This window comes from Amborella trichopoda, chromosome 9 (genome assembly GCF_054954075.1).
Source record: "Amborella trichopoda isolate Santa Cruz 75 chromosome 9, AtrichopodaSantaCruz75HAP2 v2.0, whole genome shotgun sequence".
In the NCBI taxonomy this organism is placed as follows: domain Eukaryota; kingdom Viridiplantae; phylum Streptophyta; class Magnoliopsida; order Amborellales; family Amborellaceae; genus Amborella; species Amborella trichopoda.
Window position 1 is genome coordinate 15,050,201 of NC_142344.1, and position 17,672 is coordinate 15,067,872.

Genomic DNA, 17,672 nt, shown 5'->3' on the forward strand with positions numbered 1-17,672 from the left:
CAGACCAACTCACAAAATCATTAAGGTGTAATATCATCTAATTTGAGTGTTTGAATGTTTATTTTGCTTGATTTATTTCACTAAGTAGAACCTTAGAAAATTAGTTTAAAAATCCTCAAATTTTCCATTTTTCAATTTTTTTTAAAAGCCTAACTAAGTAGAGATATTTCGGTAATTTGTACAACTTAATTAGAAAGTTATGGGTCTAACCCCATTTGATTAGGTTTAGGATATTGGAACTTTCTTTTTTTCATTGAAAATCTTTTACTCCATATTCCTAAGTCTGGATAAAGCAAGCATTATTGTTGCTGCTCTTTAAGAATGGGTATGGGCCCAAGTAGAATGATGGTTCTACCACTCTTTGTTGATAACAAGAGACGATATCCACATAACTTCGCCCGGACCACTTAAACTTTACTAACTGCCCCCACTTGTTTTGGACTCCTAAAACCTAAAGAGCGTCCCTTCGAGTTGTCATCGTCAAGTCTTTTTGTAATTATTTGAGAATCGACTACATGAATCATGATCCGTTATTCTACTTTATATAGAGTCATATTTTCAGTGAGACTGTAAACTCTTATATCTTTAACATGATCAATTTGAGCATTTCTTAATAGTGTGGAATACAATTTATAAAAAAAGTATTATAACATCAAATTGTATTACTTGACCAGGTCAAATGATTTTGTAGAGTAGTTGGACCATTTGAGTGATATCTTACCCTAGAGAAAAATAAAAAGGTAAAGGAAAATTAATCCTTTCCCTCTTGTACTTTTTGGCATGATGAGCGGCATATATGGCTCCTGGGATTCACATTATAAGTGTTGCACCTTTTCGGCCCTACGAGGGAGAACAATTCACGATAAACTTAATTTACGATAAACTTTTGCTCTACTTGAGATGAAAAAAAACTAGATTGGCAACTAAAATTCAGACTTTCTATTCAACATCCCACAACATTTGTAGTTTATTAACGATTGGCCTGCACGATTAAATAAGGAAATATTATACAAACCCTCAAGACCTAACATTCGAGGCATCCTCACCCCTAATACTATTTAAACTACATTACTAACCCCAACACTACTTTTTTTGCTATCTACTCCCCCAAGTAAAAAGAGAGTAACTTTTTATGATAAAAATACCATTCTCTAAAGACGTGTTTCGCTTTGGTTGTTTGTCCCTATTGAAGCTGGTCTGACATATTATGTTGCACTAGCTTTAATAAGGACCAAGAGCTAGTCATGTACGTATTGTACCGAACTAGCTTCATTGCTTATAATGAAGCCGATAAACATAATGCATACCAGATTAACATCAATAGGGATAAGGCAGTCTTGACACACATTGCATTAGACTTGTTTCATTGCTATAATAAGGCCGGTTTAACACAATTTGTGTCAGATTAGCTTTAATATGGATAACCTGGTTTGACACAATGTGTGTCAAACTGACTTCAATAATGTCTACAAAAAAAAAAAAAACTACCTTTTATTTTGCGGATAGATGCCAAAAAAAAAAAGAAAAAAAAATAGATTTAGTGATGTGGTTTAAACAATATTGAAAGTGGCATACCTAGAAAGTTGAGTCAATGCGGTATCTATAATTTTCCCATTACACAATTTTGAAAGTAGCATACCTAGAAAGTTGAGTCAAGGCGGTATCTATAATCTTCCCATTACACAATTTATCATGTGAGGCATGGAAATGGTATTCCCACGAGAGTTTATTGGGTGCCTTGTACAGTCAGGTTATTGGGTTATTCCCTTTCTATAATCAGGTTAATGGGTTATTCCCATGGCTATGGTATTCCTTTTCTATAATTAGGTTACTGGGTGCCTTGTATAAGTCCTGGACTCGTGCTCAATTTATTCTTTTTCCTGTTTCAATATTTTTCCAACCTCCTTTGTTTGTGCAAAATAAATGTAATGAAATCATTGAAATTAAATTTTTCTTAGATAGATTAACTAACTCAAAAAGCCAGGCTGATTGTGGATTTAGAGGTTGCAATTTAAACGAAAAAGTATAATTATAGAAAAACATGAATAAATAAAATATAATTTTGGCAAAATATAACTTAAATTGATGTGATATTTTCATGAATATTTGGATATTTCTTGTTGAAAAATTGTACAAAGAGTCCATTTACTTTTGGTACAAATAGGTCGCAATCACTCATGTCCATCAGATTTCAAATTGAATGATTGTAAGTGTGTCACTAACCATATTAAAAATTCAAATAAAAATTTCTCAATCTTCATAACAACTCAAACCGACTAAGATGAAATCGGATGGCTAGACGTATTTGTGACATCCTCATAACAAATGTAACTATTCTCCTATTAGATATTCTCTTTGTTGTTTTATACCCTTGTTGACCATCAGTTTCATCGCACATTGGAATATCTTTACCACTCTTAAGCTGGAGACGGGAATTGGGTTGGGTAGCTTGATTTTGTTGCTCCCACTGGAGCATTCTGTATCTTTTCTCTCTCTAATCAAATTCAAGTTTTAGACCGCAGATTTTGGGATGTAACTTTAAAAGAATAAGAAGGCATTAAATCGCATTCTTTATGTAACTTAAATAACGTAAGATTGAATAGGCACCCTCTAATTTTTTTAAAGGCCAGAATTAGGTTTTCAAGAAATTAAAATCTAATTTTCTTGAAAATAATCATTTAATAAAATGAATGCTCCTGCGGGAACACTCTGTATAACAACTCCGTCAGGTAAATTTGAACTTTCTTATAGGTGCTACTATTTGATTCAGATAAGGACATCGTTTCTATGTGGTCAGCCAGCATAATGTGAAAATGTGGGTTTGGTAATAAATATATTTTTAAAATATAATTTAATTCTATTTGTTTAGAGAATGTATAATATGAAACAAAAAAAAAAAAATTGAAAACTAGAAATAATAATTATGTTAAAAAAACATTTGGACAGTTAATTACACTTGTTTTTAGATGGACCACCTATTTGCATCCATCTTTAAGATGGATGCTTTATACCCCCGGACCGCATATTGTAGAAATGCGGTCCAGCCCGTAAGAAACAATTTTCCTTTAGATAAATAACCCCGTAGTGTTCAATTCGAGGTGAACCAAAGACTGTATAAGGCAGTGAAGTGTGAGCCTCAACCCTCAATAGGGGGCGCCAATTAGGTTGGGTTGACCTGACAATCCAACAGGACCTGATCCAGGTCCGTATCTGGGTCCGGGTTTTGGACCCGATGGGTCGGGTCTAGGTCCTGACCCTAGACCCAAGTCGGATACAGGTCACCGAGACTTGACCCAAACATATATTTGCACACACATATTTAAAATAGGGTGATGTTTGTATAGAGCCGAGGCTCTAAATGATCAAATTAGAGCCCACCTTTAAATAGTGTCGAGAAATATGATTTTAATTCTGGAAAGTTTTGTGATAACCTTAAATTATTTTTTCATCTTTAGTTGTAAACTTTAAAGCTTCAAAAATAGTGTAGATCGAGTAGATATGTGAAATCTTGAAAATATTGAAAATTGACGGTCCAAAAATACGTTACAAGATGCACTATTTATGAAACTTGAAATTTATTTATTTTCTCATGTCCATGCATCTTGATGTGGAGATGATCAATTTGATGTTATTTGGGTATCAAAACAATCTCTTCTAGTGAAATTTTTGAGGTAGGCTCTAATTTGATTGTTTAGAGCCTAAGCTCTATACAAAATTTTCCCTTTAAAATATATGTGCACACACATATAAATATATATTATTTTTGAAATATAATATTTTGATAAATTCGTTGATATATATATATATATATATATATATATATATATATATATATATATATATATATATAAAGAGTAATGATCCTATGAGACCCTTCGATACCTATGTGTGTAGGACTTCAAAAGATCACCATTAAATTTGACACAGATCTCTAAACAAGTCATTACATGGTTGTAAGACTTGATTTTTCTAAAGATCTGTGCCAAATTTAATGATGATCCTTTGAAATCCTACACACATGGGTGTGGGAGGTTTTCACAAGATCATTTCCCATATATATATATATATATATATATATATATATATATATATATATATATATATATATATATATATATATATATATATATATATATATATATATATATATATATATATATATATATATATATATGGATTTTTTTAGAGTTAACAACTTTCCAAAAAATCATGGATTTTTTAGAGTTACCAACCCTCCAAAAATCATAAGGTCAAGTTAAAGGGACTTTGCCATTTTATATTTGTTTAGACCTTCGCTAAAAACCCAAAAAAGAAAACGGAGGGATTTTCAATTTTAGCCTCTGCTCTCTATCCCCCCCCCCTCATACTCGCATTCTCCTAAAAACGCAGGCAGGAAATACTGTCCTAAAAAACGTAGGTAGGAAATGAATATTGAATGGAGGAGTGCTTCTTTGAGAACCCATTAATGAGGTATGGATTATCCTAAAAATCTGGATTTTGAATATGGTATGTGATTAATGAGAGAATTCATGCCTTGAAACACTATCTGAAGTTGGTGTTGATGAACTATTCGATGCTCTAAGATTGTTATTCATGTTAGAGAGAGAAAATGCTAACTGTTGTACTCAGGCTGCATTAGGCGAAAACTCCTGAGGAAAAAAGCAAACAGTAATGTGATCATGGAATAACAACACCAGATTATCAAAATCAAGAAAGAGTAAGATGAAACTCTTTGTTCTTTTTCCACACAGTTGTCTAAGCTGGTGGTTCTAGTGAGAGAATTCAAAAGAGATAACTGTACTTCAACAGCATTTGTGCTTTCGGAAGCTTCCGAGTATACATCTGCATCATAGTCACTGATCTGCCTCTTGATGCTCTTACTGGAGACTTCTGTATAGCTCTTGCTTATTTCACATTCACTAGAAAAAGCAGAAGAAAAACATTGATTGAATTTTTGGTGTCGGGTTCTCTTTGCATTTTGATTTTTCACTGTATTTGTATTTGTTTAGGCACCTCTAATGCTAAAAACCCAAGCGCCTCATATAAATGGAATTATCTCATTCTATATACTATCTCATTCTATATATAATTTTAAAAATTCTCCCAAAAAATATGAGTTCATATTAGAGTCACTCAATTTAGTTTTTTTTATTCATTGTAGCTAGTGCAATTATTGGCTTGCTTGTAAATCTTGTTGAGATCCAACACATTTGCAAAGTATTAGACAAAATTCCTAATACAGGTTTGTTATAATACCAAAATTTCTAGTGATTTTCATGCATTGCATCCCATTGCCAAAATAGTCTTATGTATTTTGCTTTTATTTAAGCTTTTTCTATGTATACGTAGGGGCCTGTTATAATACCAAAAGCAATGCATTTTTTAATTATTTTACATTCTTTTTAGATACTGTTTTTGGTGCGATGTTGACACCATTTTTTGGCTAGAAATACTAGTTTGCATATGAGATTTTTTAGACAACTTTGTATATGTAATTTTGGAGTTGTACATAACGATTATTGTAAGGTTGAAATGTGGACGCAATATTGATGTTGTGCATCAAACCTAACTAATGGATAGGTTAAAGGGAAAGGGATGATTTTAATGACCGAGAATGACTGACACAATTGAACCAACATTTTTTGTGCGCAACTGCACATCTTCTTCTTTTTTTTTGTTTATTTGGACTGCCTAATTGAATCCAACATGTGTTCAAGATTTGGGTTCATCATGACCCCGCATTTTCTGAAAATGATCCCAACACAATCGTTCATTTGTGTCTCCTTCAAAATGGGCCGTTAGGCATACTGGTACCTGTACAAGCACACACCACAAGAGAGGGAAATCATATGAGCTTCGAAATAGCAAACTCACTTGGGATTTCTTTTTGTTCCATAACCATATCATGAAATTTAAACCTTTTTCTTATCAACTAGAATAAGATGAAAAAGTTCTCCATGTACCACAAACAACAGAAGGTAACATTCGTCTGATGTACCTATGGAAAATTTACAAAAAAAATAAATGATATTACAGAAAAAGAACACAGTGAGTGAGAGAGAGAGAGAGAGAGAGAGAGATGTATCCCGAATGTCATTATTATTTTCATTATCTACTCCAATCATCTTTTACACAGAAAGAAGACCAGGAAAGGTTCTATGGACAGTCAAAACCATGTTCCTTAGATACACTCGGTGGATGTTTACATAAAACCTCTTTATACATAAAAAATAGTAAAAAAACACCAAAATAAGAGAGAGAACTGTAAGTATGCAAAATCTCTCCGCCCAAGCTCTTTCAACTATTGACTGAGCCCAAGCACCTCTGGGGACATGTTGATAACCCTCTATGGGTCACCAACTCCTATGTTTCTTTATGTCAGTATTTGATAATTTTTTGTTTTGAGTTAATTGGTTTCTTCATCAGATAAACCATATTCTTCTCCACCGCTATCTCCATTAACAGATGTTCGAGCTTTTCCTGGATATTGAAGTGGACCTTGAGGAGAACCAAACTTTGAGGAAGTGCTTTTTCTCATGGGTTGGTAGCTTTATGAAGAAGAACCAGAAGGAGTAGAAGAAGTTTGGTCGTATAATTTATCATGGGGAAGCCAAAGGTTGCTCAAGAGAACCAATGGAGGGTTTTGCTGGTTAGAATTTGCAGAAGAAACTGACACATTTGGGCGCCTAGTAGGCAATCGATACTTCTGAAATTCATAAAAATGGGGAGATTGGAAAGACAAATTTGCAAATAAAACCACCAAAATTATAACTAAAACAAAGGAAAAAGAAAAGTTAATCCATAATATCCACCTGTAAATGGCATTTCACTTCATCATTTGTCAAGCCATCAAAGTTCATCAGCTCTCTGATCTCCTTTGGTGTGGCCACTGTGGAAGAATCCAAAGAATAAACTAAGAACAAGTTTCAAAAGCAAACTTTGGATGAATTTTCTTGCTATTTCACTGCATTCAATTGTAAACAAAAAGACCCATTTCAACAAATCTAATATTCGATTGTAAATCCACCAACTCATTTCAGTGAATTGAATGATTCCTTCAATAAATATCAATTTTGGTTTCTTATTTCATTCCACTACCATATGGGTCTCAAATTTGCTTAGAACACAAAGAAAATCACAGTTTTTTGCTTGTCTTTTCCTATTTTAACTTTAATTGTTTTCTGCTTTACATGCACTACTTATCTACTGTGGTGAACCATAACAGTTCATTGAAACACAGACCTCCATTTTACTTCTTCCTACCATTTAGAAAATACATAACACTACTTTGGCAATCGGGATGCAATGCATGAAAATCACTAGGAATTTTGGTATTATAACAGCCCTCTATTAGGAATTTTGTCGAATACTTTGCAGATGTGTCGGATCTCAACAAGATTTACAAACAAGTCAATAATTGCAGTTCATTGAAACAAGTCAATAATTGCAGTTCATTGAAACAAGTCAATAATTGCAGCCAAAAATTACAAACAAGTCGAATTTTGTTTTCTATCATTACATGCATCACTTATCTACTGTGGTGAACCATAACAGTTCATTGAAACACAGACCTCCATTTTACTTCTTCCTACCATTTACTGTCAAATTCAACAGTTCCCACACTTTAATAATATTCATTGTTTTCTAATTCAAATAAAATCCATTCAATCCAAGTTTCTCATTGCAATTGAAGCTTTCTAGAGAAACACAGAGAGACATCCTTGAATAATAACTCTAAGAGAGGTCCTGAAAGAGAGAGGGATAGATTTTTGAGAACTTGGAGAGAGAAACAAGCACAAAGAGAGAGAGAGATGTGAAACATAGAAAGAGATTAATGAAAAATTACCCTGAGATCCACCGAGTTGTTGCAGAGCATTTACAAAGCGACGGTGCAGTTCAGGAGATCGGCACCTCCTAGCTACGGGGAGAAAGAGCAGAGGCTCCTACGCTTTTTAGGAGAGAGAGTATGGGGAGGGCAAGGAAGGAGAGAGAATGGGGAACGCAAGGGGGCGGGGAGAGAGAGCAGAGGCTACTGCGTTTTTTCGGAGAGAGAGTATGGGAGAGGGCAAGGTAGGAGAGAGAGTGGGGGAGGCAAGGGGGCGGGGAGAGAGAGCAGAGGCGTGTCAGAGAGGGGATAAAGGGCAGAGGCCAAAATTCAAAATTCCCCTGTTTTCTTTTTTGGGTTTCTAGTGAAAGTCCAAAATACCATTGTGTACAAGAATTTTGTGTACAAGTCTTGGTTATCCAATAATGTTAGGGTAGTAAATATAAAATGGCACTTCACAACTGCCTCTAACTTGAGCCTATGGTTTTTGGAGGGTTGTTAACTCTAGAAAATCCTATATATATATATGGAAGATTCTGTAAGATATTTAGGGGCGAAAATACAGTATTTTTATTCATAGGCTCGGTAATTTTCGATTTTTTCGGATGGCGTGGATTAAAGACCGTCACAGATATAGTATGTTCGTAGCGATCCGTCACAAACATAGCATGTCCGTGGCAGTCCATCAGGGATATAGCATGTCCGTGATGATAATTTTTTCACGCAAAATTGACACAAAAAATATTCCGAGACCGCTGCCGCTCCCGTAGGTCCATGATGGTTTTTAGGCAAAACCATGGACATAGTCCGTGACAGAGGCAAAACACTATAGAAATTTGTCCATAGGCATTTTTAAAAGTTTTCCTATTTATATATGAACAGTGCTTTTGCATATGCTCATCACCGTCCAAAGTTCATCACATGGTCATAGTTGTCTGGAATTTTCATTTTTTTTTTACAAATCAGAATGATTTGAAATTTGGGGTGTGTGTTCATCACAAACAGGAGAATCTAATCAAAATATATAAAAAACAATTCTCAAAATATAAATTGATCAAAATACCTCTGACAATTTATGGGGGTATTTTGATCAATTTATATCTTACGAAATATTTTTCATATTTTTATCAGGTGTGCCTTACTAAGATGTACGCACATTCCAAATTTTATATCATTTCGATATATAAAAAAAAAAATACAAACTGAAACACTATCAAACAATCGTGACCGTGCGATGAACTTTGGACGGTGATGAGCATAGATGAAATCACTGTTCATTTTCACCTATAGGTATTGGGAAGACTTTATATATATATATATATATATATATATATATATATATATATATATAAATGTTGAGATTAGCCCACTAACGCATATGAACATATGTGTTCATATGTGTCCAACGGCCTAGATTGAATCTGGGCCTATCTGACGGTCACAACCTTATATCTTATTTGAATTTTAATTTTTTTATATTAAACTAAATAATTTGAAATTTTAGACTTGTATTCTTAAAAAATAGTAAAATCTAATAAAATATCAAAAAAAATAATTTACAATAAATAAATTGACCAAAATACCCCTATAACATTTCGTGGATATTTTGATCAATTTATTTTTTGTGAATTATTTTTAAAATATTTTTATTCGGTGTGACTTGATTAGAAGTATGGACGACTAAAATTTCAAGTTATTTGAATTCGTAGAAAACAAATTAAAATTCAAACATGAAAAGAGGTTGCGACCGTCAGATTAGCCCTGATTCAATCTAGGTCGTTAACTTATATGTTCATATGAGCTAGCAGGCTATATATATATATATATATATATATATATATATATATATATATATATATATATATATATATATATATATATATATATATATATATATATATATATATATATATATATATATATATATATATATATATATATATACATACGTAAATAGAGGAAGGAGAATCAATAAAATTTATTAAATAGAAAGAATAACATTCTAACACAATAGCATTAAATTATAAAATAAAATAGAAGTATAGAAGCATAACAGAGATAGGCACTTACATGAAAGCTTGAAGTAGAAGTAAGAGGCAAACATGAAAGCTCGAAGTAGAGATGAGAGGCAAACCTAAAGTACTCATAGTAAATACTTAGGTTTACAACAATCACTCAGAAATCACTCAAACTTACAACAATCACTCAGAAACGACTCAGAAACGACTCAAACTTACAACAATCACTCAGAAATCACTCGGACTTACTAAAACCTTAGCTATGATATGTAGAAAGAAATCCCAAGGTGTTCTCCTTCTGATGCATGGTTCTTCTTTTATAGAAGGGGGGATCCGCACCGACAAGGTAATATGCCTTATCCTTCACGTCAAAGAAAAAAACAAATATTCTTGTTGTTTTTTACTGTAGCAACAGTGTCGACAATAATGCTTCTTTTACTGTAGCAATAGTAATGCTTCTTTTACTGTAGTAATAGTGATTGATGTGTTGACAGTCTTCTTTTACCGTCATTTTTGGGACACGTGTCCTAAATGATGATGGAGTCGTACCGTCCCTGATATTTTATCTAATTTAGTTTGGAAAATATCCTCATACAATCATCTTCATTTGGAGGATCCAAATCTTCGGTTTCTGTATCATTTGAGGAAGTTGGTATTTTAACTTCTACTTCTTCTTCTAGGGCAAAGAGTAATTTTCTCCTGAGCTCTGCTTTTGACAAAGTGGGATTTTTCTGTTGCATTAGAGCAATGTAGTCGGAGAATAAGAGTTCGGAATTGCCTTCATACAGATTTTCTCGGATCTAGAGAATCGTTCTTATAGTTGTCCCACCATTTAATTGAAATTTTCCTTTGTAGTTCTGGAATATAATCCCACTGGTCTGAATCATCTTCAGAAATTTGGTAGGACCATTTTAAAATCCAGAGAACTTGATATAAGGCCATGAAATATATGTGATAATCTCGTTTTAGACTAACTTTATTATATTCAGAGAATTTTATCTGTGATATTTGGAATTTTTCTGGAAGTATTTGGCTTAATGATCCCCATAACAGGAACCAACTTTTAAACCAGTTTGAAAATTCTATTGGCTCAGTTATTTTAAATTGCACATACCAGCTGTGTATATTTTTTGCATTCAAGTAGGCAAAGACTTCGTCCCATGCCTTAATGTATTCAAAATAATGATAGGATTTGATTTTAAATCCTTTGGAAATTAGTGCCCTTGATTTTAAGGGATTCAAACCCCAGTCATTATAAGAGATAATCTTATGTATTTGGAATTTTGAATATGCTATTTACGAGTCATTGTTTTTATAGTGGTGTACTATTGACATCGACCCGGTTTCCATTAAAATAGCTTCATACCATTCTCTACATCTTTTTCTCATATTAGGATGTAGATGATGGTGCAGATATATGGCGGCTAATTCAACAAGATCTTTTTCCCTGTGTTTATTTTCTATTATGATTAGCGGGATATAGGCTGTATCAAGAAATGGAGTTTTATCAAGGTTTGGACTATTATAGCTCAGACGGGATTGTTGAGGAGATATTTGAATCTCTTGAGCTCGCTTTCTTATTAAAGCATTCGGATTTGATGAGGATGCCAGGGATTTTCCTAGGCTAGAACTATTTGTAGCCAGGTATTTTCTTGGATTATTATATAAAGTCAGGCCTTTTCTTAAGCTAGGGACAATATCCATCGGCTGTATTCTAGGCTGTTGGCTTATCCTTCTCCCTTGCAAAAATTCTCTAGTCACAAATTCAGGAAGATAATTATTTTTCCCTTGAATGTGTTCAATATCAAAATCAAAAGCGGAAAGAATACCTTGCCATCGAGCAAAAATTTGCTTGGCGACGAGATTTTTGACATCCTTTTCCAAAATGTCTTGGTTGATTTGCAATCAGTTCGTATGAGGAATTGTTTGTTAAGTAGGTCACTTTGAAATTTTGTGACACAATGTATTATTGTTAAGACCTCCTTTTAACAGTAGAATACTTCTATTTTACCGGATTCCAGGCTTTAGAGGTAAAGCGTATAAGTTGTTCCTCATCTAGGATTTTCTGTTTAAGGATACCTCCAAATCCTATTTCAGAAGCATCTGTTTCAATAATCTTAAAAGCTGTAGGATTGGATAGAGCTAAACAGGGTAATTCTTTAGCCTTTTGTTTTAATTTTCTGACTGCCATGGTATGCTCACTAGTCCACTCTAGAGGATCTTTTTTTAGTCTCTGGAATAAAGTTTTAGCATCTAAAGCTAAATCTTTATAAAAATTTGAAATATAATTTAGACATCCTAAAAATCTCTGTAATTCTTTTTTATCTTTTATGATGTAAGGAAATCTGGAAACAAATTCTATTGTCCTATAGGAATCAATCTTCCTTGAAAGATATTATGCCCAAGAAACCTAATTTTTGTTTTAAAAATATTTATTTTTCTTGCAGAAACAACTAGTCCAACAGTTTTTATAGCTTTTAAAAATATATTTAAATGTTTCCAATCTTGGTCAATATTATCAGAATATACGAGGACATCATCAATGTAAACAATAATGAATTTAGTATATGGATTAAAAATGTCATTCATAATATTCTGAAATTCTCAAGGGGCATTTTTTAACCCAAAAGACATTTCATTCCATTCAAAGTGCCCGACGGAACATTAAATGCTGTTTTATATTCATCTTTCTCCAAAATTTGAATTTGCCAATATCCTGAGTTTAAATCAAACTTTGAAAAAATACAGGCATTGACTAATCTATCAAGGAGGACCCTTTTATTTGGATTAACAAGGGTTTATAATTTATAACAAAGCGTGGGGTTCCCCTTTCAATCTCCAAAGCGTTTTCTACATAAAAAGCTGCACAGCTCTAGGGTGAAGAAATTTGTCTAATTAGTTTTTTGTCAAGGAGTTTTTACATTTCAGTTTTACAAATTTCTAGGAGTTTGCTATTCATTTGTATTTGCCTGCCTTTAGTTGGAATTTTCTGTTTGTTAAAGCTTGGTTCATAAGGAAGTTCCCCAATGTGTTGCTTTATATTCCAAAAAGCTTTAGGAATTTCAGCGCAAACTTCTTTTTCCAATATTGTTTTGAAGTTATTGATTTTACTTTGTATTTGTGGAGATGTTAATTTTTTATAAATAGTTTTATACTTAACCTTGTCTTTTAAATGAAAGAGAAATCTTTCTTTTGTAGAAATCGTATTTTTGATGCTATTTATTTCATGAATTCTTGGTTTATCAATAAAGTCAAATTTTACTTCATATCTTTCAATATCAGCTTTTTATCCCAGTATTGTCTATTTTAATGGGATAAAGCATATTTAAGAAGGGAGTTCCAAGTATCACAGGCTGGCTCAATCCTTTAACCATTATAAAAGGAAATTTAAAGCATGCACCATTATTACAAACTGCTGCATCAGATAGTTTATATTTTATTATCATTTTACTACCATCAGCAGTATTCAAAACTTGGCTTGTTTTGTTGAAATATTTGGTTGGAACCAATCCTTCATTTATACAGTTTAGATCGGCTACTGAATCGATAAGAGCAGTAGTTTGAAAAGTGAATTCCTTTTGTACCACTATTTTTATGATGGTAAACCATCTTTGGGTTATCACTTTATCCAGGAGGTTTACATATTTATAATCTTGTATTGTTCTTAACATATTACAGTTATTGGAAGTTTGTGGATCGTCTATTACTTGTGGGAGTGTATCTTCCATTTCGGGTGGTAACAGATTGTGATTATAATCATGCATTAGATTATTAAATTCTTCTTCAGGCTTTTTTTCTTCATTCCCACTTTCCTTTTTAGTGGCTGCTACTTCAAGAATTTGTACTCTAGTTTTTAGAGTTATTAGTTCATTCCGGACTTCATTTATTTCATTTTTTAGATCGTTAATTGTAGGTTCTTTTTGGTATTGAGTTTTATTTTGAACTCTTTTCAAAATATCACTAAAGCTGTAATCGTCATTAGTAGGAACTAGAGTTGGTTTACGAGCAAGAGGGCTTGAAGGTTCTTTGGCCATTGTTGATGTAATGAATTAAGGCTTTTCTTTTAGCCTCAGGGTCACTTATTTTATTAATTAGGTCAATTATGAGATTTTCTTCCTTGGTAAGAGTATTTAAGTTTAGGTCTTTCCAAAAATTGCACTGACAATTTATATCTTCAGAATCTGTTTCAGAGTCTGAACTAGAGAAAATCAATTCTTCATCATTTATCTCTCCGATGAGCATTTTTTCATTAGAGTCAGATGATTCTTCAGAATCATCTCTTTTAATTAAGAAGATATCAAATAATTGCTTTTTTATTTCAAGGTTTATTTCTAAAGCATTTATTTTTTTTTTCACACGACATTTATTTTTATAGTGTCCTACTTTTTTACAATTATAGCAAACTAGTATTTTTGTCATAGATAAAGAATGGGTAAAAAGGGATTTTTTGTCTGAAGAAAATAAACAAATAAGGGAATGGTTCCTCAAATAATTTAGTGATAGACTAAAACTACTCTTTCATATTAAATTCAATAAATTTATGATACAACATAAAACAAACATAATTTTTTTTAAATGGCTTAGGTATATCCTTAAAAAAGAAGGAATAAAATACTCAGAATTTCAGGATAATATTGTCCAGAATATTAATATTGTCCAAAACACCTTTCAAACCTTTCATACAGTTAAAGGAGAAAACATTGAAGCTATTCATCATCCTGAAACTAGTCTAAACCTAAAAGGAGAAAAACAAGACATAAAAGCTTCACCTTTCAAAATTGGAAGAAAAGATTCTGATAACCATATGGCTAAAATTGAAACCATACCCCATATAATAGAATAAAATAATTATACAAATCTATTCCTACAGACTATAGGGAAACAGACCAATAGAATAGAAAACGTCTTAAATAAAATAAAACCTCAAGAGACGAAAGAAGAGAAAGAAAAGAGTGCATTTTTATTCAAACAGTCTCCAAGTATTGCTGCAGGAAAATTTAACTTGCAAAGAGTTAAAAGGAAAGAAGATAATAAAGAATTGGTAGATGAGCTGATGAAAAGATTTGAAAAATTAGACATTAAAGAAAAATCAGGTAACGTTATGGGAAACAGACTAGGCCTGTAGCCCCAAAAAGAATGTATTATCTTAAGCCCACTCCTGTAGATCTACACATAGAAGATGACCTCATTACTACCTCAGTCTCCTATTTAGGACGATGTATAGTAAATTGGAATATTAATGGGATGTCTGAGAATCAAATTCTCGATCTCATGAAACATATGACTATGTATGCTACCACATGTAAAGTAAGTGGAAATCAAGACCACGAAATTGCTAAAGCCATTATATCTGGGTTTACTGAATGGCTTAGAGGATGATGGGATTTTCATATGGACGAAGAAGCAAAAAATCAAATCCTAAATGCTACTAAGCAATGGGTTGTTAAAAGTGAGGTCAGGTCCTTGAGAACATAGTTACTGATGGAGATGCAGTAAATACTCTAATATATACCATCACACTTCACTTTGTGGGGAGTACGACTCTTTTATCAGTTAGATATGAGGATCTACTTTCAAATTTTTGTTGTCCAACTCTCTCACATTTCAAATGGTATAAAGATGTATTTTATTCCAAACTACTATCCAGACAAGATAGTAAAGCTGACTATTGGAAAGAAAAATTCATTGCTGGACTTCTTCATTTAATTGGAGAAAAAATTAAAATAAGATAAAAAAATAAGCATGGTGGAATTATTCTTTATTCTTTGTATATATATCATAGTTAAGGTTTTAGTAAGTCTGAGTGATTTCTAAGTGATTGTTGTAAGTTTGAGTGATTTCTGAGTGATTGTTGTAAGAATTGTTTAGGAAAGGTATTTTTCTTCCCTTTTGAATATCTAGACTTTATCTTTCTAAATTCTCTAGAGTCTCTAAATTTCAGTTTGTGAGAAGGCTTGGAAGTAGGTATTGTATTAAAGCAGAATTGCTCACAAAAATCTCTAAATTCCTTTTTCCCCGTCATTCTTTGTTTTTCCAATTATCTTTTCAATTTTAAGTCTGTGCATAAAGCAAGACCTTTAGCACATATTTTTGCTGAAAATTATCCAAGAGTATATTATTGCTAAGACCTCCTTTTAACAGTAGAATACTTCTGTTGTGCAGGATTCCAGGCTTTAGAGGTAAATTGTATAAGTTGTTCCTCATCTAGGATTATATGTTTAAAGATACCTTCTAATCCTATTTCAAGAGCATATGTTTCAATAATATTAAAAGCTGTAGGATTGGATAAACTAATCATAAAAAGTTCTTCACCCTGGAGCTGTGCAATTTTTTATGTAAAAAAAGCTTCGGAGATTGAAAGGGGAGCCCCACGCCTTGTTATAAATTATAAACCATTGAATAAGGTTTTGAGATGGATTCGCTACCCTATTCCAAATAAAAGAGATCTCCATGATAGATTAGTCAATGCTTGTATTTTTTCAAAGTTTGATCTAAACTCAGGATATTGACAAATTCAAATTTTGGAGAAAAATAAATATAAAACAACATTTAATGTTCCTTTCGGGCACTTTAAATAGAATGTAATGCCTTTTGGGTTAAAAAAATACCCCCTTAGAATTTCAGAACATTATGAATGACATTTTTAATCCATATATTAAATTCATTATTGTCAACATTGATGATGTCCTTGTATATTCTGATAATATTGACCAACATAGGAAACATTTAAATATATTTTTAAAAGCTATACAAAATGCCGGATTAGTTGTTTCTGCAAGAAAAATAAATCTTTTTAAAACAAAAATTAGGTTTTTTGGGCATAATATCTTTCAAGGAAGGTTGATTTCTATCGATAAGACAATTGAATTTTCTTCCAGATTTCTTGACATCATAAAAGATAAAAAAGAATTACAGAGATTTTTGAGATGTCTAAATTATATTTCAAATTTTTATAAAGATTTAGCCTTAGATGCTAAAACTTTATTCTAGAGACTAAAAAAGGATCCTCCAGAGTGGACTAATGAGCATATCATGGCAGTCAAAAAATCAAAACAAAAGGCCAAAGAATTACCCTGTTAGCCCTATCCAATCCTACAGCTTTTAAGATTATTGAAACAGATGCTTCTGTAATAGGATTAGGAGGTATCCTTAAATATAAAATCCTAGATGAGGAACAACTTATACGCTTTACCTCTAAAACCTGAAAACTGGCACAATAGAAGTATTCTACTGTTAAAAAGGAGGTCTTAGCAATAATACATTGTGTCACAAAATTTCAAAGTGACCTACTTAACAAAAAATTCCTCATACGGACTGATTGCAAATCAGCCAAAGACAATTTAGAAAAGGATGTCAAAAATCTCGTCGCCAAGTAAATTTTCTCTCGATAGCAAGGTATTCTTTCCGCTTTTGATTTTGATATTGAACATATTCAAGGGAAAAATAATCATCTTCCTAACTTTGTGACTAGAGAATTTTTGCAAGGGGGAAGGAGAAGCCAACAACCTAGAATACAGCCGATGGATATTGTCCCTAGCTTAGGAAAAGGCCTGACTTTATATAATAATCCAAGAAAATACCTGGCTACAAATAGTTCTATCCCAGGAAAATCCTTGGCATCCTCATCAAATCCGAATGCTTTAATAATAAAAGCAAGCTCAAGAGATTCAAATATCTCCTCAACAATCCCCTCTGAGCTATAATAGTCCAAACCTTGATAGAACTCCATTTCTTGATACAGCCTATATCCCGCTAATCATAATAGAAAATAAACACAGGGAAAAAGATCTTGTTGAATTAGCCGCCATATATCTGCGCCATCATCTATA

General features: G+C 32.5%; 1 protein-coding gene across 1 annotated transcript; it reads right to left on the minus strand.

Moving 5' to 3' along the window:
- Positions 1 to 6,084: 6,084 nt before the first annotated feature.
- Positions 6,085 to 17,572, minus strand: LOC105421839 (uncharacterized). Its single transcript, XM_011630802.3, has 5 exons — positions 17,424 to 17,572; positions 9,896 to 9,959; positions 7,847 to 7,943; positions 6,813 to 6,889; positions 6,085 to 6,706 (listed from the first exon to the last, which is right to left on the minus strand). Exons 1-5 carry the CDS (start codon positions 17,570 to 17,572, stop codon positions 6,551 to 6,553), a joined length of 543 nt encoding a protein of 180 aa, XP_011629104.1. The 3' UTR covers positions 6,085 to 6,550.
- Between the last annotated feature and the right edge of the window lie 100 nt (positions 17,573 to 17,672).